The 23,425-nt window shown below is 46.6% G+C and overlaps 1 protein-coding gene across 3 annotated transcripts in view; it reads right to left on the bottom strand.

Annotated features, from left to right (window-relative positions):
- Positions 1-23,425, bottom strand: part of DOCK1 (dedicator of cytokinesis 1) — a 510,373-nt gene that overhangs the window by 395,956 nt on the left and 90,992 nt on the right. For all 3 annotated transcript variants that reach the window (XM_053584228.1, XM_053584229.1, XM_053584230.1), the window contains exons 14-21: positions 21,678-21,802; positions 20,977-21,075; positions 20,003-20,075; positions 15,012-15,115; positions 14,483-14,666; positions 9,762-9,859; positions 5,542-5,631; positions 5,110-5,210 (exon numbers count right to left, since the gene is read on the bottom strand). In XM_053584228.1, coding sequence (XP_053440203.1) covers positions 5,110-5,210; positions 5,542-5,631; positions 9,762-9,859; positions 14,483-14,666; positions 15,012-15,115; positions 20,003-20,075; positions 20,977-21,075; positions 21,678-21,802 — 874 coding nt within the window. The remainder of the gene's footprint in view (positions 1-5,109; positions 5,211-5,541; positions 5,632-9,761; positions 9,860-14,482; positions 14,667-15,011; positions 15,116-20,002; positions 20,076-20,976; positions 21,076-21,677; positions 21,803-23,425) is intronic.

Below are 23,425 nucleotides of genomic sequence, written 5' to 3'. Positions count from 1 at the left end.
AGTTCTAGGAAGCCGCTATCTATTGTTTTGATGCCAAAGGTAGGAAAGGGCATGACAACAACAAAAGAAAACTACAGAACAATATCCCGATGAACACAGCTGCAAAAATCCTCCATTAAATACCAAGAATCCAAATTTGAGAGTACATCAAAAAGATTGTCCTCCATAATGAACTGGGTTTCATCCCAGGGATGCAAAGATGATTCTACCTAAAAAGACTCTTAGAATTGATAAACAAATCCAGCAGAGTCTGAGGTTACAAAGTCAACGTACACACATCAGTAGCATTTCTATATGCTATAATGATAACAGTCAAACGGACAGTCAAATCTAGGGACACACCACCATTTACGATAGCTACAAAGAAAATGAATACCTAGGAATATAGTTAACCAACAGATGAGTGATCTCTACAAGGAGAACCACAAAACTGATCAAAGAAACAACAGATGACACGAATAGGAAAAACATCCTTTGTTCTAAAATTAGTAGAATCAACATGATTAAAATGTCCAAAAAAGCCAACAATCCCATATATCAATGGGCAAGAGACATGAACAGAACTTTCTCTAAAGATGACAGACGAATGGCTAACAAACACATGAAAAAATGTTCATCATCTCTATATATTAGAGAAATGCAAATCAAAACAACCCTGAGATATCATCTAACCACAGTGAGAATGGCCCACATCACAAAATCTCAAAACTGTAGATGCTGGCGTGGATGTGGAGAGAAGGGAACACTTTTACACTGCTGGTGGGACTGCAAACTAGTACAACCTTTCTGGAAGGAAGTATGGAGAAACCTCAAAGCACTCAAGCTAGACCTCCCATTTGATCCTGCAATCCCATTACTGGGCATCTACCCAGAAGGAAAGAAATCCTTTTATCATAAGGACACTTGTACTAGACTGTTTACGGCAGCTCAATTTACAATCGCCAAAATGTGGAAACAGCCTAAATGCCCACCAACCCAGGAATGGATTAACAAGCTGTGGTATATGTGTACCATGGAATACTATTCAGCCATTAAAAAAAATGGAGACTTTACATCCTTCGTATTAACCTGGATGGATGTGGAAGACATTATTCTTAGTAAAGCATCATAAGAATGGAGAAGCATGAATCCTATGTACTCAATTTTGATATGAGGACAATTAATGACAATTATGGTTATGGGGGGGGAAACAGAAAGAGGGGTGGAGGGAGGGGGGTGGGGCCTTGGTGTGTGTCACACTTTATGGGGGCAAGACATGATTGCAAGAGGGACTTTACCTAACAATTGCAATCAGTGTAACCTGGCTTATTGTACCCTTAATGAATCCCCCACAATAAAAAAAAAAAAAAATGTCCATAGTGCCCACGGTGATTTACAGGTTTAGTGCAATCTCCATCAAAGAACCAACATCATACTTCATAGATCTAAAAAAAATAATTCCAGGCTTCATTTGGAACCAAACAAGACCCCAAATAGCCAAAGCAAGCTTACTTCAAATTATATTATAAGGCTATAATAACCAAAACAGCATGGTACTAGTATAAAAGTAGAGACACAGACCAAAGGAACAGAATAGAGAACCTATACATAAAATCATCTCCCTCCAATCAGCTGATCTTCATTCAACAAAGCAGACGACAGCATACAGTGGAGAAAGGAAGCCCTATTCAACAAACGATGCTAGGAAAACTGGACAGCCACATGCGAAAGAAGGAAACAGAACCCCTATCTCTCTCCAGATACAAAAATGAACTCAAGATGGGCAATCTACTTATTTGTAAGACAAGAAACCATAAAAATCCAGGAAAAAAACATAGATGCATATGTTATTTTTTAATGAAGGAAAAAGTACTAGGAATAATTTCTTTTCCATTTTGCCCAACTTCTACACTTTCTACCGCTTCATAATCATTCTTGTTCATAAAGTTGACCCTTCTCAAGCAGTAACTTGTAAGTAATAAAAGAACAAATAAATCCACTTCAATCCTGTTTCACTTTTCATTGTGTTAAGCTACTACACTGTGACTTTGCGGTATGCATGGATGCAGAGCTACCACTATCAACAGGAGCACCACTAGCCAGCGTCTACAGTCACCAACTCGGATGGACTCAACGAGAATGCACGGTACCATTTAAAAAGCCACAGAAAATAGGTTTACATTCATGAAAGTGTCCACTAGGACACTGACAGCATGCCCAGTTAAGATGTGAGCCAGTACGGGCCAGACTGTTTGCTGAGATCATATAAAAACACTCTCAGAAGGGCAACATTAACTGTAATTACAGATGGCCTAAAAGGAACTATTTTGCTGACAAATCACGATAAAAAGCTTTTTAGCCGACGGAGTGGATATGAAGTCACTCCTAACACTGATCAAGTGACAGAGATCTGGTGTGAAGCTGCTGCTCTCAGAGCAGGCTTCCTGCCAGCTGCTCTGAGGAAGCTGGGTCTGCAGGCTGCCCTGTGACAGAGCCCATTCCCATCCTGCCCACTGGGAAGGGGCAGCTCACCACACACTTCTCATGTCGGCTCTCAACTTAGTAAAGCGCCCAAAGTCCTGGCAGAAAGCCGGCTTCACTTATTTTCCCAAAGTTACTGAACCACACATTTTTTCTTATTACACCCATTAATATCCAAGGGAATAAACATTTCATAGAACACATTTGGGCATTCTTCCAACCAATTAATCAAAGAAAGGAATAAAAAAATAATAAAGAGTTGCAAACAGAATGATCCAGCGCCAGAAAACAAATCTGCCAGGCCATCTTATAACCACACAAAGATTACCACATTGGCTTTGGGTAGAGAGGGGCAGACCGAACGAAGCCTGGATTTTGCCAGTGCGAAGCTACAGAGATAGCTCAGTTGGACGGAAAGGAGCCCATTCATGCTGGGTTTATAGAATAGCCCCCAAGTTAATGCTTCCCTCCCGTCTCACTTAGGTCAGTGCGAGTGAGTCCCATGAGTCTCCGGAACCCATGAACTACCTATGCAGGGCAGCTGTGGATAGGAGTTGACATGCTGAAAACTAAAGCTCATTGCCAAAATCTTTCATTACTCTCTTGGAGTTCTTCGGGAAGAAAGACATTATATCTCAACCTTTATCAAAGGAAAAAAACGACATAAATAGGAGGCAAATGTGAGCTCATGCCTGCCAAGGCCTTCTGGAGGGGAGAAAGAGGGGCCCTCTGGGATAATGCTTAGCACCAGAATTTCGCCTGGCCCAGCAGTACCATAATAGCCTCATCAACACACAGGGGCCTTCTCCAAAGTGTTTAGAACTGTATAAATCACAACAGACTTTCTCAGTATTTCACGGTGTACAATAACCAGATTCAGATTGCTAAAGAACCACCTGAGGTTCCTACTTGATCCACATGTGATAAGAATACTTACTTTCTAAGATAAAAATGTCAGCCTATTTTGGAGGCTGAGTGAGATGTCAGTGATTCAGATTTCAGTTCCAACACAGCATAAAAATTAAACGTTGTTCCTCTCGTTGAGTAACTTGCCCAATACTTTTTTTTTCCCACCAATGAGAGTTAAGTGCACCCCTGCGTCCCCTGCAGTGCAGGACAGCAAGGCTGATCCCAGTGAAGGGACACACAAGGGAGTCCGATGGGCTGATCCATGTTCTCACCCTCTTGAGAATGTGAAGTCTGATCTGAGGAGAGCTGTTCAGCCACGTTTAGTCGAGCAGAATTTTGAAAATGAGCACACAGGGAAATCATGCCACACCCTCAGCAGCCTGCAGGCCACTCCCACAATCCCCCGGTGGTCATGTTTTGGTCACCAGATTGAAAAGGTGCCACTTGATCACCCTTCCTGGTTCTGTAAGGAACTGCATGACATGCCACACACCAGGTAACTTCACGAAGTGAACAAAATATTTTCAACACACGTTTATTAGGCAAGCAAGAGAGAGGGCTTGTCACAGCTTGCCCTGCATGCCTGAGGACGTCGCAGCTCTTGGCCTACCAGGGGCTCCACCCATCACCTTGCAGAAAACATGCACTTTAGGCAGACACAAAAAAATCCAGACACAGACCTGGGATACATGAACAGCCAGCTTCAGCAGCCTGAATCCTCTGCACAGATGAAAACAGGTTTTTACCAGAGTATGCTCACTACACAGATGGAAGTTTTGATTCAATTTACTGGTACCAAAGAGAATTCTTTCCAGTGATTCTAAGTGGGATGCTCTGAAAGAAATTATGCAAACTTGGGGATTTTCATCACAACTTACACAATAAGAAGTTTGAATAAATGCCAACAAATCCCACCAGGAGAGGGCAAGTAACTCATCCTAATAAATCTCATAATACTAGAACTCCACAATTACTATGTACAGTCTAAGTGCAGGAGTTATTATCTTAATATCTCATTAATATTCTCATATGAATCTACAATCATGCTCTTTTTACAGACAGGAATGTTGGAGCTTAGAGAGGTTAAGTAACTTGCCCAAGATCAAGGAGCTTGTATATCACGCCCAGGGAGCCTGACACCAAGGCATGCTCCCAAACACCGAGAGCTGCTGCCCGGCTGCCCCGGCCCTCAGGCACCCCTCTTGTGTCTTACTAGGCCTCTGGGGTGTCAGGGTGGGAAGGTGCGAGCAAAGGGGGAGCAGTAAGATTCCGGGACAGTTATAGCTGAAGCTTATGGACAAAAGGGAAGACACTCTTTAAAAGAACAAGGACAGGCGCTAAGAAATGCAAAACTGAATGTTATTCACATCAAGCAACCCATCACCTCCAAACGGGAACACATTAATTCATCCATCAAAGGCTCATTGGGAGGCTGCAGAGCGGCAGCCACCTTGCATCCATACATCAAGTTCATCGAACATAAACTGAAAATTCCAAAGATAAATGGGTGTTGTAGAGAACAAGAATTTATTCCAGAATATTATAATAATTTATCACTTATCTCTTTCAATAAGACTTTTAGGTCTGCTAAGAGGGAAACAATAATAAAAATTATCTCAGTAAATTCAGAGTTTTGAGGAAGGAAATATATATTCAAAGACAAAAGCATACGAAAAAGACTCTAAAGAACAAATACACAAAAAGTAAAAGTATTCGTTTTAAAACCAAAAGGGAACTTACGTGTAGGCTAACGTTGCACTAAAGTGCTTCCTGATGTAGGTTTCCAAAACAGGATTGAAATGCTGAAATTTTCTATCAGCGATTAGTCCAATGATAAATACCTGTCAAATTGATCAATGATATTTTCATTAGCAACATTTTCAGAATTTTCACTGGAACCACGTGCACCAGTGTATGTGGAAATGAACCACGACAAATTCAGACAGAACTTGGTGGTCACATCACCTCTCCTTACCCTAGAAAGGACATCTGCCCAGCTATAGTTTTACATTCTCAAAAGCACCCTTCTACCTGCCTAATTCACGTCCTCTGATTGGATTCACAAGTGAAGGACTTTCCCGGCACTGTGATGGATCCCCTTCCCGGACTTCAAAGGCCATGGCATGAAAGAACCCCTTAGTCCAAGCAGATGAGAAGGAAAAGGCCTCTTACCAGAGCATCAAACACCAGCGTATCAAAAGTCTCACTCTCCGAGTTCTCCATCATGATGTTGAAGAGGGCGTCCAAGGTGTCCTGGAGGAACTGAGCAGACACAGAAGAGCCATTGATAATGGGAACTGGCCCAGCTTCCCACCCCGCTCCAAAATATCCACCATCTGTGCAACATTCCAAAGAGCCACCTCTCCCCAAAGCCACCTAGGAAGCGATCATACTAACTCTGGGAGCTATTTCAGCCGTCAGATGGACAAGACAAAACTTGTGGCTGAGAGAATCCAGAACAAAGAACTGCACCCTGAGTCAAGCAGGGAGGATCAGAGGTGCCTTGTGCCTCTGCACCGAGGGCCTCCCAGCCCCTGCCTGGCTACCTAGGGCTGGGACGAACAGCAACTCCGGGAAGGCTGGATAGAGCTCATTCTGCACACTGAGCACAGGCCTTCAGCAAGTGAACGGGTGGAAGCCGCACCTGGACAGCTCAGTGTCTGAAGGACTTTACTCAGTGTGATCCTGAAGCCCGGGTACACAGCCGTACCCCTGTTTCAACACCAGAAAGTATTTATTTTATTCAACAGAAATCTACAAATTACTTCTATCTTCTACTAAAATTGGCCAAATGTTACCACATAGGATGACAAAGAATCATGACTTTGATAAAGAAAAGAAAAAACTAAGAGATTTCCCAGGGATGCCACCATAGACATCAGTGTCAGACCCTAATTCCACCTCCCCTGAAGGGCCAGGAGCCGGACCAGAAACGCAGTGTTGGAAGCAGCGTTCCCTGTTAGTGGAGAAGTTCAGGCAGAAGCCTGTCCAGTGGAAGATGGGCCACAAAAATGATAAAGCACAGCTGTATCATGACTCACGAGGGGTATGCAAATTGGAACCACCAGGAGAGAGCGTGTCACGCCCAGTGTGACAGCTACAATTAAAAAGATCGACAATCACAAGTGTGGACAGAGTGTAGAGAAGCTGGAGCCCTTGTGCATTGCTGGTAAAAATGTAAAACGGTTCTCGAATCAGGCGAGGTATAAAAAAATGATGCATTAGTACACAAAAACAGTTCGACATTTCCACAAAAAGTAAAACACAGATTCACCATGTAACTCAACAATCTCCTTCCTAGCTATATATCCAAAAGGAAAGAAAACATATGTTCACACAAAAATCTGTACACAAATATTCATAGCAGCATTATTCACAATCACCAAAAAAGCAGAAACAACACAAATGTCCACCAACTGATGAATGGGAAAACAAGCGATGGTAGACCCATGCAGTGAAATCGTCCCCAGCCAGTAGGGAAGGAGGCACCAACACACTACAACATGCTGAGCCCAGAAAGCGCTGCAGAGCGTGAAAGGAGCCGGACAGGAGCAGACACTCACCAAATGACTCAATTACATAAAACATCTCAAACAGGCAAATCCATACAGACAGAGAGTAGATCAGTGGTGGCAAACAGAGTGGGAAGTCACCACGAATAGATATGGGGTCACTCTGGGGGCTGACGAAATATTCTGAAATGAGTCAATGGTAATGGTTGCATAATTCCATAAACACATTAAAAACTATTGAATCAGACAGAGTAAAGGGGTAAATTTTATGGTATGTGAATCATATCGCAGTGAAGCTATTATTAATGGACATGGGAAGGAAGGCTGTGCCAGATGTTTGGTTCAGATTCTTCCTGGACCGTCCAAAGGGCCTTCCAGACCCACAGAGAACCCCCAACTGCTCTACCCTGGCCCAGGGACCTGCCCCAGTTGAGTGCCGTGGGACCGTCATAGTAACAATCGCCTCGCAGGTCTGCACCAGGAGAGAGAGTGTCCTCCTGATCCTAGCAAGAGATCCTGGACCCGTTAGGGCACAAAATCCTCACTGCACTTTGCTGTGCTATCAACCATCAAGTTTATGCCAGAAAATGTCACATACAAATGGCAAGAAGTAAGCCAGATGCAGCAGTAGGCACCTGTAGTCCCCGTTACTGGGGAAGCTGAAGCAGGAGGATCACTTAAGCCCAGAAGTTTGAGTCCAGCTGGGACAACACAGGAGGCCCCTATCTCTTAAAACAAACAAAGGGCAGGGAATAAAATCACCCTGACCTTAAGAGGCAAGCCGTCTGGGGCACGCCTGTTAACATCAAGGGCTTAATCAGCTCCATAAGTACTGTATCTCCCCTCCTCCTTACTTTTTTATCAATTTCCATCATTTTCGGATCGTAAATTCTTCACAAAGGTCAAAACTTGATGCCATCTGTTAGCAGCCTAATGTTTCTGCCAACAGGCTCCGCACCTGCCAAGCCCTGACTTGTCATGGTTCACGCGAAGTCCCTGAAGTGGGCCTGCCAGTCTGACCCAGACGAATGGCATGGTCAGTAGCACAGAGAGCTGCAGCCTCATGTCTCAGGCTGCAGACTGCAGGGGTGCAGGGAGGGCAGCCTGGAGGGCCCTCACAGACAGCCAAGAAGGACTTCGCTTGGCACTCCTCCTTTCTCTGAGACCACCCACAGGAGGACCAAAATTACCATCTTGTTTTCTTCCTTAATGGAAACCACACCATTTAATACACAAACACCCTCCTCAATGTATCGAGCAATGCCATCTCTCCGTTAAGCGTTATAAACATGCAGAGGGAGGCCTTGAATAAACGTAACTAAACCCATTACCAGTGTCCCTAAATAGAGCAATAGGAGCCCATGCAGGCTGGGAATTCCTGGAGACCCTGGAGTTCCACCCTCCAGGCACACAAGCTGTGTGGGATACGCTGGCAAACTGGACATCTATGCCTGGGTAGTCCCAGTGGGCCCGGGAGGGAGGGAAGGATCAGGATGAGAAATAAGATACGATAATAATATTAGATACAGGAAAGGGAAGTAAATAACAGGACAAGATGATTCTAGATTTTTCCTGGTAACTGTGCCACTAGGTCAACAGAAGTACAGCTAATTCCTGATGTGATGCGAGAACTTAAAAATGAAAGAAGACAAAATTTCATTACCTGTGTGTCTTCTAAAGTATGTTCACTTATTCCTAGTTTCCATCTGAATTAGGCAATTTGTAGAAGTCAGGGAAGTTTAAAATGCAATTAACATTGTCCGAGCCACTGAGAGAAAACCAGGAGTGAAAAGATGATTAAAGTTTTAAGATTAGCGAGGATATATCTGAGTGGTTATGCAACTCGGGAAAGTGTCACAACCAAATTAATTTATACTGAAGTTAAGCACATTGCTAGTTAATTAAGGCCATTTTCAGTAATTAATTTTTACAGAGATCGGGAGTCTCTCTCCACCTGCCATCGCCTCTTCCGGAGGTGAGGAACTGAGACCCACTGCGGACACCACAACACCCACGAAATGACACGTGCTGGTGACCAGTTTTTATTGTCCCCTGGCCAAAACAGAGTGTACTGAAAACGGAAAGGCATCTCCTCGTGTACAAGGAAAAGTCATGCAAGCAAATTAGGTGGTACGTGACGCAAAGCAGAGCCTAAGGCTGGAGGAAATAGCAGAACCACAAATAACTACAGACTCAAGAATCACAAAATGTGAGCACTCAAAGGGATCTCAGGTCAGCCTGATGTGACTGCTCTGACTCACAGATAAAGATACTCAGCCCAGGGGGGCTTGACTTGAACAGCTGCACCCGCCAGTGCTCCAGAGCCGTCATGAGGGAGGCTGAGAGGTGAGTGAAGACCGCACGGCCAAGACAAGTTTCTGAGGGCCGTGATCTTTCACCACACCACACACCTTGCAGGTCACTTACAAAGGATGTCTGGGAGCTGTTGAGCCAAGGCCAGCAATAAAGATAACAGACTTAGCAATGATCATGATCAAAAGACCCACACCCAGCACCCACTGAACTCCCATGTGCCAGCATGGGCGGCCACAGCTCAAAGAGCTCACACGACCACCAGTGTTAGTAGTAGGGAAAGCAAGGCTATTGTCAGTCCTGCAGTGAGGACCCGTCGTAAGAAAAATCAGGACCCCACTCTAGGCTGATCTGACAGCCCACTCACTTCACAGTGAACCCAGAAAGTCCTTGGAAACAAGAATCCAAGAAGTACTCTGTCCACTCTATCACCATGTGTTAAAGGGCCTGTACTACTCCAGAAGTCTATACTACCTTTAGGGCTGGTGCTTACACCTGCTAATACACATAAGGGAAAAAGGAAAAAAAAACACAAGCACCCCCCCCCCAACCCCACACGTTAGTTACCTTTACCACTTCCCCGCCGTCCACCTTCATCAGCTGCCTGAGGTTCTGCTGCAACAAGCTGGTGTTGGAACGCCACTTCAGCAGCCCCAGGAGGTCCACTGGGAACAGAAAAGGATGTCAGATCGCCATGGCCACGATGCTCTCATCTACGCATCCTATGAGGTTCTCTATTAAACTTTCTGAACAGAGGAATCAACTCTATTTTAAAAGGTTCATTTACTAAATATTCCATGACTTTGTAGCAACGCACTAACTCCTGGAGCAGCTGAACGCATTATTTCCAGCTACATTTGCCATGAAATGATCTCCATGCAGGAGCTTTAAAAACGCACTCAGGAACCTAATAAAGAATTGGTCTTTCCCATATACACGAAGGCAGTTCCACAGTATCACAGGGCCTGGAAGAAGGCAGCCCACCCAGAAAGCGCTACCTTGGTGTTCTCTACCAAGGGATTTTTATTTTTCCTGATGGAGAACAAGCCTCTATTTGTATATAGATAAAATAACATGAAACAGCTAACACAAATGCAGGTACTGAAGCTGACAGGTGACAGTCCCTGCAGCTACCACGACCCTGGACAATTGAAACCACCTCTTTGCTAAGCTTCCTGCCCTCCTCAAGCCTGGGTTGCAATAGCCATAACTTTTCCTTATGGTTTTATTTATGCTTGTTGCATTTCTAATAGAAAAATCAAAGATGGAATATATTGGTTTTTGAAGAATCCATTGTAAGACATGGTCCAGAAATAATTTTGTTATTTAAAATGTTATTTAAGGTAAGAAGACAGAACCTAAGACCTCTCTGGTAAAGTACATAAGCTACTTAATTTTCACTTGAAGTTATATGAACGTCCCATTATGTAAAAAAATACAATTAGCAGAGTGCATCTAATTTACTGTTTTTTGCTCATCTGGAACTAACTTCAGCTACAGAAATTGTCTCTGTAAAAAAAGAAAACCAAACCCGAGTTAATACTGAAAAAAAAAATAGATAATTTTGGCCATAGAGAGAATTTTACTGAATACAGACACCCAGTGCTTTCAAGATCAAAGCACATAAAAAGCATACATATAATAAGCACCAAAACATAACTTTTCATGTGTTTTCCTTACCCCCAAGTACAGCTCACAAAGAGAAGAATTAAAAATGGAAAAATAAAAACAGTGCAGCCCCCAAAAGTACTGATGTATGTAAAGTATAGGCTTAAATGCTATGACTGCTGGGCCCCCTGGAGGCTGCCCAGATTAGATGACCCTGTCACTCTGTCGGAAGCCATATAAGGTACAGCTCGGCCTTACTTCCTCTTCAAGTAAAAAACAGTTTTACCTTTACCCAGTAACTTTACCCGGCAACTAGCCAACCAATCACCTTATGCCCCATCTTACTTACTCTAACCAATCCCCAGTTAACAACTCCTCTGAACCTCCCAACAAGATACACCCTCCTTCCCCGTAATGCTTATAAGGCACAGGTTTTTCAATAAAGTTTGAGACTTGATCAGAAAACTGTCTTGTCTCCCTTTCTCGCGCCCCTTGTTTGTTTTTCTCCTTTAGGTGGTTCCTGCGTCCCCCGTTGCTGTCCCGCGGGTCAGGACATCACTCAGCAAATACATGACCTTGGCCAGGTATCTCTGCCCCAGTTTTCTCATCTGAACAATGGGTACAATGGCTGGTGTGACGTGTACAAGGCACTTCGTATGACACCCAGCACAGAGCACTAACAGAGGGCCTCCCAAGAGCTGACTGGAAATTGAGAAATTCACCATTCACGGTGGAAGTTAGCATGTTCTAATTCCTCATGACAGTGAAGTCGTGGGAAAGGCCACATCCTGCTGGACACACTCTCAGTCCCAGGGTTAAGGGAAATTTCCACCTCCCAAGTTTCAGTGTCTCTTTAATGGAGACTAATAATCTGGGTCCCATTCATTCAGATTCAGTGGCACGCTGTACTGCAAATTTGAGAAAAACTATAACTGGGCCAAACAGTAGTTGGAAGAATACACTGAAGGAGGGTGAGCGTGTCTGGAAAAAACAGAGTTTGCCGGGCCCCTGGAAGCTGCCCAGATTAGATGACCCTGTCACTCCAGGCCCGTGTTCCAGGACTTCCTGCAGTCTGGCCCACAGTCGCTCTAAGTTTCAGGATTCCTTTCTTCCCAATTACATGTTAATTGAGGAAAGGCATCCCAGCCTCTACTTCTTTTCATGTCCCCCATAGCATACAGCATAATGCCGAGGACAGAGATGTTTAATATAAACTCCAGTGAATAATTCAGCCACCGCTTTTCACTAAGTAATGGAACTTCACAGTAACAAATCATGGTTTCAGAAAAATGACTCCCTCAAATGCGAACCTGGGAGTCGATGCTCAGGTGCCATGTGGAGCAGCTCCATCTTGCCCACACCTGACACACCAGCATCCCAAAAGGAGGACTCGTTGTTAGTATGGAATGGAAGCCAAAAGACATCCCCCCTCGCTACTGGTGTCAGCATCACATTAGCATCTACTTGTTGCCCAGCAACGGCTGCTGCTGCTCCCAGGGAGGGAGCTACTCCAGGGCTGGTGAGATTCAAGCAACCTGGAGGTGAAAGGAGGGATCCACACCAACCCCCGAGAGATATCCTGGTCCTCACTCCTCTTCTCCAGGGATAAGTGGCTAAAGAAGTATTCTGTGGATGGGACTCACAACCTACCTGCTATTTAGAATGTTGTTCTGAAGGAGAAAACGTTTCCAAGTTCCAAATAACAATTTCCAGACATGCTTTTGGAACGAGACCCCTGTTTGAGACAGTGGTTTCCTACACAGTGAAAATAGTAGCTCCCATTCTTCCAGAACTTACTGAAATGCCTCAATGCCACATTTATAGGGCGGTGACCCAGATGAACATGTCACCTTTGCCCTGGGTTAAAAGAGGGCCTGGATGCAGTCATTTTTTAAGCAAGTGAGACTTTATCAGGGCCACATCCAGAGAGGAACACTTGTCAGATGGGGACTTTCTTTCCATAACCCCTTCCCAATCTGGCCACACATCCCCTGGGCACCACCCTTGCAAACTCCCAGTGCCCCAATCTCTACCTCCCATCCCACAGGACTGCACAGATGCAAACCTACAGTTAAGACTTTTTATTTGCTCCTGAAGATCACTGCACCAGTGCAGCTAGGATGCTTCACAAATGCTTCATGCAAAACGTGATGACGTAGGTAGCATTAGATAGATGCCCCCGTGACTGTCAGCAGCACGAGACGGTTTACTGTTTCTATACGAGCGCTTTACTCATGCAACCCAGCAGTGGGGACATGAAGCTCATGTAGCCTAAAACCACAGAGCAGAAAGCTCAGACACAGAAAGTTTTAAAACCATCTGCAAGTTCACAAAGCATCTGACATGTGCCCAAATATCCAGAACCCCATGCACCTAGCACTACCATGACCTGGCTGCCAAGTGATGGGCTCACTTTTGTCCTATGTTTAACCTGTCAAAATCCAAACGATGACTGTCCCTCAGGCAATTTACAGACAACCCCCAGAAACACAGTTCATAATAATAAGAGACATTAATAATCAAACCCATACTGGGCAGTTAAAAGGGAAAAAATGGATTTTTGAGCTCAGTTTCAAGACAGCATGAAGTCACAGCTCTGCACAGCTGTGATACGGCCACATTCGGGGGGGATACAGCTTTCAAATGTCAGATTTGTGCAAGGATCCTCTGCCTCTTCCAAGACGGAAGCAAAGTCAGTGTGTGCTGAGTAAGAAGCATCCCTGGCCAGACAGCAGGGCCATGGAAGAGGCCGCAGGGAGTGGTGCAGGAGCCTGGAGCAGCTCAGCCACCCCCACAACGGGTGACCTGCAGTGTCGGAGTCGAGCTTTGGTGCATGTGAACCTGCATGGGGCACCTTATCACACATCAAGAGGGGGACCAGAAAATCTATCCAAACCAACTTTTTAAAATAAAATAAGCATCTCTGTAGGTTGCTGGGAAGGGAAAAGGCATAAGAAGGAAGATATCTTTAAGGCAGGAATTAATTCTTCAGTCTACAGACAAAAAAGACAAGTCTCAGATAGGTGCAGGGACCCTGTTCTAGAGCATCCCCAGGGTCAACTCAGGACTATGGATCAATCCCAAGTCCTTAGTCTGACTCAAAATTTCCCACATTTTCCCTTTGCCACACTTCTTTTGGACAAAAAGCATTTTAAGGAGTATATCCATTGCTTTATCTCCCTTTAAGGTTATTCCTGAGACCCACACAGAAGTGTGGGTTTTATTAAATTATAGCAGGCAGGCTGCAGTGGCTCGTGACTATAATCCTAGCACTTTGGGAGGCTGAGGCAGGTGGCTCCCCTCAGCTCAGGAGTTTGAGACCAGCCTGAGCAAGGGCAAGACCCTATCTCTACTAAGAACACAAAAACTAACCAGGCATTGTGTCGGGCACCTGTAGTCCCAGCTACTCTGAAGGCTGAGGCAACAAGATCACTTGAGCCTAAGAATTTGAGGTTACTGTGAGCTATGACACCTTGGCACTCTGAGCAGGGTGACTGAGTGAGACTCTGTCTCAAAAAAATATAAAAAGTAAAAAATAAATAAATGATAGCAGATGCCACCTCCTCTTTCCTGGCCCACCGACATCCTCCAAGGTCCTCACCGAGGGTTGCAGTGAATGACTGACAGTCACGGAAGACTCCACCGTGCAGTGAGGAGCTCTTCGGGGAGCCCACACTCACCATTCTGGGTCAGTTTGGTGGAGCACACGAGGGTGGAGATCTGGAAGGAATCCTTGCTGATGGTGCAGCTTCCGAGACTCTGCATGCCCTTGCCCGTGGCCGAGTGGCCCTTCTCTTCCAACTCTGCTTTCGTTGAGGGCAGACTCAAGTACGTTACCGCATCTTCCAGCTTCTTGGCTTCGGCCTGTGGGTTTAGTTATCGGCACATCAGAAACAATTCACAAACGGCGACACACCGTCTTCCCTGTACTCCTTTATCCTTCGCCCTCATAACCATCACGACAATTGCTTTTAATACTGTGCTAAACGGTGTGTTTTCATAATTTCCATTATTCCTGTGGATGGAGTCATGGGCACAGGACTTTTATGTGGCACCCAATGTTTCATTACATATCATCTTCATTCAGTCGGAAGAGGAAGAGGGCTGGCCATTAGAAATGTTCATTTACATAATTAAACACAGCTAATATAACCTCAAGAGAGGACTGGGACAGGCAGCATCAGCAGTAGGGCACCCAAGGGCTGTCACCTTATAGACAATCAGATCGTGCTCTCCATCTCTCAAGGTGGTCCCGTTGTATCTCATCAGCTTCACAAACGCTAGTGCAAATATTTTCTCAGATTTATCCTTAGCTGCAAAACAAAACAAAAAATCAGTCATCGCCTTCAACAATGGTCACCACAAAATAATAGTACAGGGCTAAGATGGCTATCTGTATGAAAACAATTACTAAACTGAACGGATCAATGTTAAGATCTACCTAAATACATGAAAACATGGACCACATTCACCAGCAGAATGTATCAGTTGTTCTTAAATAAATTCATAAATTCCAAGCAATACTAAAGAAAAAAACCTCATGGGAAATTTTTTTTTTATAGAACTTAAAAACTGACTGCAGGATAAAGGGCCAAGGGGAGCGGTGATTTTGAAGAATGACGTGTAGGGAAAGCCGGCAATGCTGGAGACCAACAGTAACCACAGTGACAATAAGGAAGACACTGTGGCTCTAACACAGGATGCACAGACCTCCAAGGGCAAACGGGGCTGGAAGCACAAGGCCGTGACACGTGGCGGGGGCCGGGAAGGGGCAGACCCTTCTGCAGAGAAAGCTGCTTACCAATACAGAAAAATAAAGGAGGCTCGTGCCTGGCGATACCTACCCACATAAATCACAAACGGATTAAAGACCTGAAATCATGCCGCATAGACCCGGAGCTGGGCTCCCTTTCTCATTTCACTGGAGTTCCTATGAAATGTCACCTCTGCCAAAGAAACCATACCTTATGTGCAACAGCAAATTAGCAGCCCGGTCACATTCTTTCCCTGACCCGATTTATTTTTCCTCATAATGCTTATCACTACCTGACCACGTACAGGAGGGGAGGAGGGAGAGAGAGAATTTGTTGCTGTTTATTGTTGCTTTCTTCCACTAAACCCTGGAATGCAAGGGACCGCTTCTATTTTTTTCCTTCTATTTCCCAGTGCATGAAATAGTGGCTGACTTACAATAGGTACTCAATAAATATCTGTGCTGCTGCGAGAGACAGCCAACAAGTAAGTTATTTCAGATGATAAAGAAAGCAAAACTTGGCGCTTTGTTGAAGAGGGATGAGGGGAACAGGGACAATCTGATGAACTAGTCAGAAAAGCCCCTGTGGAGGTAGCCGGCACGTGCAAGAAGTAAACACTGCAGGAAGAGACACCAGACACACAGGCCCCCAGGGGAGACCGACCACGCGGCTCACTGGAGGACAGGCCTGCGCAGCTACTGCGGGCTGGGTGGGGAGCCAAAGGCGGGCAGGTCGGGTGGAGACAGGTAAGAGTCTGGACTCACGGAAGGATCCAACATGGAGTCATTCCTCGAGCTGAGATCTGAGTATAGCACAGAAATACTGAGTCCCAGACAGAGCTAAACATATCTTTAAAATTATAGATTCAGACCTTTCTCCTCAGAGACAAAAGGACAAGGTCAGAAAGGGAAGAGTCACACCCCAACTCTCCTTGAGTCAGGGGCTCAAAATATCTACCCCAAGAGCCCACTACACGAGGGAACACCTCATAGACTTTGCCCTCCTGGTGTTGATCAGCACCCCACACACACTAAGTGCTCAATAAATGCTGGCTATTTTGATGGTTCCTTGATAGACAGACTCACTAAAATTAAAGAAATAAACAGAAGTAAAATATATGTGCCCTGGGAATCCTTCAAAGAACATTGTAAAAGGCACCAAAACACATACAATCTTTTTTTCTTTTTCTTTTCTTTTTTTTTGAGACTAAGTCTTACTCTGTCGCTCTATGTACAGTCCCCTGGTGTCATCATAGCTCACAACAACCTCCTCCTCGAACTCTTGGGCTTGAGCAATCCTCTTGCCTCAGCCTCTGGAGTAGCTGGGACAACAGGCACCTGCCACTATCCCCCAGCTAGTTTTTCTATTTTTAGTAAAGACGGGGTTTTGCTCTTGCCCGGGCTGGTCTCAAACTCCTGAGCTCAAGGGATCCACCTGCCTCAGCTTCCCAGAGTGCTAGGATTACAGGCATGAGATACTGTGCCTGGCCATCTCATAAAGTATTTTAATATTCAAATAGCTAAGAAAGGTTCCTCATAAGTTTGGCTGACTTGGACAATAAAAGCAGTCCTTCAGGACAGCAGTAGGGGTCTGGAAGGATGTTGTGACAATAACTAACAGCAGGTGACTTCTGCTGATCCCACCTACATTCAGTGGTACAAAACAAGTTCACCTTTCCTCAGCATTCTGCGTCTTCATACCAGGGGAGGGAATGCTTATCACGTGCTCATCTGCAGTCATCACGAGGCCAACAGTGTATATTCACACACATTCCCATGGGTGGCAGGGCTGCCCTTTCCTTGGAGTCCCACCCAACCCACCCTGTTGCATTCAAGGGAAACTCACAAGTGCCACAAGTCTGCTGGAATTCACGGGACACACTGTCTGATGTATCTGGAACTAACAATTTGACAAAAACGTGCTACATCATCACATCAGCACCAAACTTCCCAATCCCAAAGACAGATCTTGGCATGAGAAGGAGGGTGGAATGGGCTCACTTTGGCTACAGGGCCAGCGTGGCCTCAGTTCTTTCCACCTGTTTCTGCTCCAGGGTCTGCACACAGGGCTGGCTGGAAAGGCCTCGACGGCCACCATCAGCAGCTGACATCCCAGAACCACGTCAGCATCGCACTTGCGATGCTCAACATGTTAGACACCCCACAAGCTGTGACCGTGGAGACTTCATCAATTATGCAAATCTGCCCTGGTCTGCTGGGTGATAGAATCCCATCTGTAAGAAGTACTCAAACTGACAACGAAAACAAGGATTTGGGAAATTAAAATGCTACAGGAGATGCCCCTCTGCCCTAGGGTAATTTATTAATTAAAGAGAATCAGTTTGTTGAAAGCTGATTTTAACATGAATCCTGTGTGGGTTCTAGAACTTTCTCCTCCTTGCCCTGCTTCCTCTGCAGACTCTCAGGGTGATGTGTAGGGGGCTCTACATCACTCTCCACTGGGCTTCTCACCTTCTAGAGGGGGTCTGGGGCTTGTGTCACCCCTGCTGTTTCACTGCCTCGGGGTATTGAGCCTGTCAGGCCCAGCACGCCCCAGCTGAGGACACACCTGTGCCCAGAGACTCCCCCTTCACAGCACACCTCTGCCTAACTGCGGGACGCTCCCAGGATGCCAGCCCTGGTTGCTTAGTGCAAATTAATGTCACCCCTCAACTCAAACCTAAGTTATGCAAGAGGAGAAACTCTAGCAGCAAGAGCCCAACAAAGACCCAGTGACAAGGGTTAGGGTCAGGGTCAGGGTCAGGCCCCTGGCGTGTAACGTTCAAGCACACAGACCTAGGTTAGAACTGAAGCTTTTCGACTGACTATTTGGGTGACTCTGGGCCAGTGCCTCAGGTGCTCTCAGCTCCAGCTTTCTCTTCTGTAACATGGTAAAGTAAGGAAGGACAATACCGATTCCACATGGGGACTTATTTCCCAGTCCAGACAACATAGTAAAATTCTTGTGCACATTGTACGAGCACAATGGATGTCAGCTAATACTTATTGATAGTTAATCATCCTGTCACTTTGGCCATCAAGGATGCCTGGCACAATTAGCAGGCCTGACCCGGTCTGCAGCCTGGTGGCCCTGCTCTGGCCCTACGGTGGGGATTTGGCCACTTCCTGCCTGATTCTCCCACTGCACACAAAGCCTGCTCTGCAAGCACAGCCGGAACAGGACAAGGGGCAGCACAATGCTCCGGGTGCTGCCCTGCCCCCTCCACTCCTCACACCACCCACCACAGAGGACCCCATACTGTTTTGGACCTCTGGGTTCAGCTACATCCCTGGCCTACCCCGACCATATGCACATCTGTCCCCAGCAACCATGGACCTGCATCCCAGCTCCAAAGAACTGTACCCTAGCTCTGCAGACCTTGCGCACCACCCCCCCAACTCCTCTGAACAGCAGTGGGCCCAGCTTCCTAGCAGCCCTAAAAAGTAGTCTGCACACCCCAACACCACATTCTTGCACAAGAACACTCGCCAAGGCTGCTCTCCTACACTCCTACCTAGGCACACCCCAGGGCCCCAGAAACTGCAAAGTAGACTGGCAGACTGTCACAGCAACAGCAGCCACAATGGAACCCTGCTTCATGAAGATGCGCCCCTCTTGCCTCCCACTGAAGACACAGGAGGAAGGCGCTCTCACCTCCTAGTGAAGACGCCCCAGGAGGCTTTTACACAAGCACCCTGGGGAGCACACAGAGCCAGGGCTGTCCACCAGTTCCATGTGCCCTCCACCGGGCCACCGGTGACAAGCACAGCCCCCTGACAGCCTTTCCTGTGATTAACTACAGAACACAAGACTATCACCAACTCGCACGGTCACTGATTTTCCCGAATGTTAGCCCACTGCCCAACAGACACAGACCCCGGGGGGCAGGGGCTGTGTCTTACTTCCTGATGTCTCCAGCAGAGGGCTATGTCCTTAGCTGGCAAAGAAGTCTACAAAATGTGACAGGACTAAAATCTTTTTGAAGATGAACGATTTGAATCCCTGGTCTCCTGATGCCTTGGCACCATAGTCAACATTGCACGGTCTATGAGAAAAGGCCCGCAGCTCCAGACACCAGGATCCACCAGGGAAGATAGAATGCTCTCAATGTTTTCAATTCCAAGATAGGAGCATTAAGGGCCCATTTTTATTACAGCTCAGTATCTTTTCTGAGAGACGAAGCAGGGTCACAAGTCAAAACAGAAGACAGGAAACAGAAAGGAAGAACAGAGTCGTGGCCCATCCGAGGAGGAACAGAGGAAGCAGCAGAGACCTGGGATCTGCTCAGGGACAGAGATGAGAGCACGTCCCAGGAACAGGAGCTGAGGCAGCCAGGCCTCCTGTGTTAGGATCACCAAGTTCCGGAACGATCCAGCATCATCGTGGCCTACTGTGCTTTCCTGTCCGCCCCTGGACAAAACCATGGCTAATTCAGTGTTTACTCACAGTCCTGGGACGACCTGTGGCGGAATGTAAATCGCAGGTGACTGCGGTTCACGTCCTCGATGGGAATGGCCACCTTCAAGAATCAAAACAGGAGGTTAGGCGCCTGGACCGACACCCACTGGCATCCACGGCTGTACTCAGGGGGACATGTCGAGCACAGTATAAACACCTCCACTGTGCCAAGGTGGAAATACTGCCTGTCTAGTCCCCTACATGATTTTTCCAAAGGCATTTTAAGCAAAATAATCTTGTAAAGGATGCCGGTGCCATTCTGAGACAGCTGGAATTTTTTCTAAAGGCTCTGATCCTTACTGTTAAGATTCGATTTTTAAAAGTTGCCCGTGTCTGTTTATCGCTCCGGCAAGGAGGTGTTTATATTCCCTCTGCAGCTGCAGTGACCTGCCCGCAGCTGCAGCAAGAAAGCTTTCTTGTCACATTACAGTAAAAGAAGAAAGACCTGAGACAAGTTGCCTGTAAGCAAAGGCAGCCCCTGATTCTCACAGCTAACATCGGTATTCCACAGCCAACCCCTGGCCTGGTTTTCAAATATTCAAGCTCTTGGCGGTGTTTGGAGGCACTGCCCGGGGCTGGTGTGGAGGTGTGCGCAGGCTGCATTATGAAATGCACAGTCAGGGCCCCAGCGCCACCTGCACGTCCTGCCGGCTCTGGGTCTTTCTGTTTGGTGTACAGGCAGCACGCCACACACAAAACAGACCTGGGAAGAGAAAGATGATAGCTAGCTAAAAAGACTCTCTCATTTGTCTCCACAAAAGTCCTGTTTTTATATCTAAAAGGAGATGAGTCAATGTATTCCAAGAAATGCCAGCGTGATTCCTTAGCAACTTGATGACTTTGTCAGGAGAGCCGCTCTTCGGCTTCCAGCAGCCCCGGGGCCGGGTGGGAGGTGGGGATTTCCTTGGGATACAAATGAGCATTGCATAATCAACCCAGTGATAAGATGACCATGTAAATACCTTAACAGTCTCAAACCAGCGCGGCTGTTTTACTTGGTAGTAAATCACAGATTTGTACTCGGAAATGGCTTCATCACCAGCACCCGGGAAAATCACATGCTTTAAAAGAAGACATAAAGAGTTCACATAAGACCTCACAGAGCCTGATGCCGCATACATCTCCCACCATGTATGTGCCCTAGGACAGATACACCCCAGAAACACTGACGAGCCCCACTGCAAATGGAACGTGTTCCCAATTTTAGATCTCGAGGGTTCCAACCCTCACCTCTAACAACTTTAACATTAGGACCTGTAGGAAGTTATCTGATTCATCCCCTTAAGTCTCGAATGAGGGGCTGAGGATCAAAAGGAAGGAAGGAAGGGGGCAACCTTCCCCTCCCAGTAGTGTCCGTACTGCTGGTGTGACTGCTAGACACCTAAGCCTGGGGTTCATCACGGCAAGTAAGACCCCGTGACATGGTTGGGCAAAAAGGCAGTGAAGACCACAGGAAACCCTGAGATGGGCCAGCTGCCAAGACCCGGTGCACACCCATCCCCGGAAGGCAAGCCAGAGAGAGGAAAGCAAGAGGCCACGCTCATCCTGAGAAACAGGGTCGCTAAGCCCCTCTGCAACGCTCTGCACCCTGCAGCAGAGGCAAGGTCAAGGCTTGCAAAGTGAAATTTAAATGCTACAAATTAACCTTCACAGCACGAAATACCTCCAATCGTTTCCCGTCTTCGTCATAAACAGACACTGTGACCTCAACATTCTTCGCCGTGGTCTTGCTTCCTTTATCAAAATCTCCTTGGACTAGTGTTACGTAGATATCATTCCGCACGTCACCTAGGGAGGAAAATCCACACCTTTCACCCAATCCCTTATTCATAGTATTGGCCATGAGTTTTGTAAGACTGTCTATCTACTACACTACCTAGCCTTGCTGAATATCACACATGCTGTATCAGAGAATTAAGAAATATTTGCAACAAAACCATCTCAGCACAACAAAAGCAATATTCACCAATGTAAGATTTGCTGGAAAGAGGAAGAATTTCAAAGCTTCAAATCATGTGCTTGGTTCTTCATCTGGGCAGAGGACTCTCTACACCTCTGTGAGCAGCCGACGCCTGGGGGAGCTTGAATGGTATTGGTGGGACTGCCCAGACCCGTCCCTCCCCAGCATCCATGGCCCATCTCACCCAGCACCCTGATCCCTGGTTCTACTGCTGAATCCTTGGTAGCCAAGGACTAGGGCCCCACCCAGATGACAGCGGGAAGCGCCAGGCGCCTCGGCCTTCTTCTAAAGGACATGATTCCAAGGGTTGAATGAAAAGCTGCTGAGAATTAGAACCATGAACCTAGGATCAGGGAAGAAAGGTGGGTCCAGGGAGGAACTTTGTGCTGGCTCTTTTCACAAGCAGCTGTTGGGATCCCACATAGGGGGCCAAAGAGAGACCAGAGCAGACGTGTGCATGGGACGTGCGATGGGGCTTTAACTGGGTGGGGAGAGATGAGAAATGAGCTCAAGATGCTTCTTGCTACTGAGAACATAGGAAGCCCCTGGTAACAGTCCTACTGGGAAAACTTCACAAGCTTCGTTAGCAACATGATTTAGTGGCCTCCTCACCACCAGTGACTGTGCTGCTGCTGCCAGCCTGGCCCCCTCCCAGGCCGCGACCGCCTGCTCTCCCACAGGAGCCGAGAGGAGGTTCTGGAGAGAGCAGACAATGGCCCTAAAGAACAAAGACCCCTTCAGGAAGATAGCCTCTCTTTGCTCTCTTGTTTTTTTTTTTTTTTTTTTTTTTAATGTTCTATTTTGACTTTTAACATACTCGGCTATTAAATTCAGCTTCCATTTAAAAATGATTATTATAATCATCCCAGTGGGTTGCTACACAGCCTCGGTGACTCACTCGCTGATGGTGACCTCAAGAGATGGCTGACAGAGTGGGGGGGCTGGAGGCAGGAGTCAAGGCTGCCTGACCCAGACCTGTCACTCATTTGCTGTGTGACCCTGGACAGACCACTTAACTCCTGGGCTGCCTACAACCTAACAACTTCATCGGTTAGACAGGGGCTTCCGTGTGGTCTCTCGACCTAAAAAGTCTGTCAAGGCACCAAGCCACCATCAGAAAGGTCCACAGCAGTGTCCTAAAGGCCTCACCAGAGAACTAACATGTACTGAGCATGGCCAGCTGACTAAACCCAAGGTCACCTACAGGGCCTTCTCGGGAAGAAGACCTCACTTATGGTAGGGGAGCCCCACAGATGGGTGCTCACCAAACGCCGTCTGCAAATGCCTCCCTTAGTTACAGGGACCTCGTTCCAGGGAGGAGGGAACTGGAAGCAGGCTGGAGTGGACCCCTGGCGCTTCCCATCAGGGGAAGGGGGCTGAACCCTGCTGGAAGATTCCGAGGTTCCAGGGACACAGAGGGAAGAAAATCCAGCCACAGGACGACAGCACAG

Source organism: Nycticebus coucang, chromosome 3 (assembly GCF_027406575.1).
Source record: "Nycticebus coucang isolate mNycCou1 chromosome 3, mNycCou1.pri, whole genome shotgun sequence".
In the NCBI taxonomy this organism is placed as follows: domain Eukaryota; kingdom Metazoa; phylum Chordata; class Mammalia; order Primates; family Lorisidae; genus Nycticebus; species Nycticebus coucang.
The sequence above is the reverse complement of the archived record's forward strand: the minus strand, read 5'-3'. Positions and strand labels throughout refer to the sequence as shown.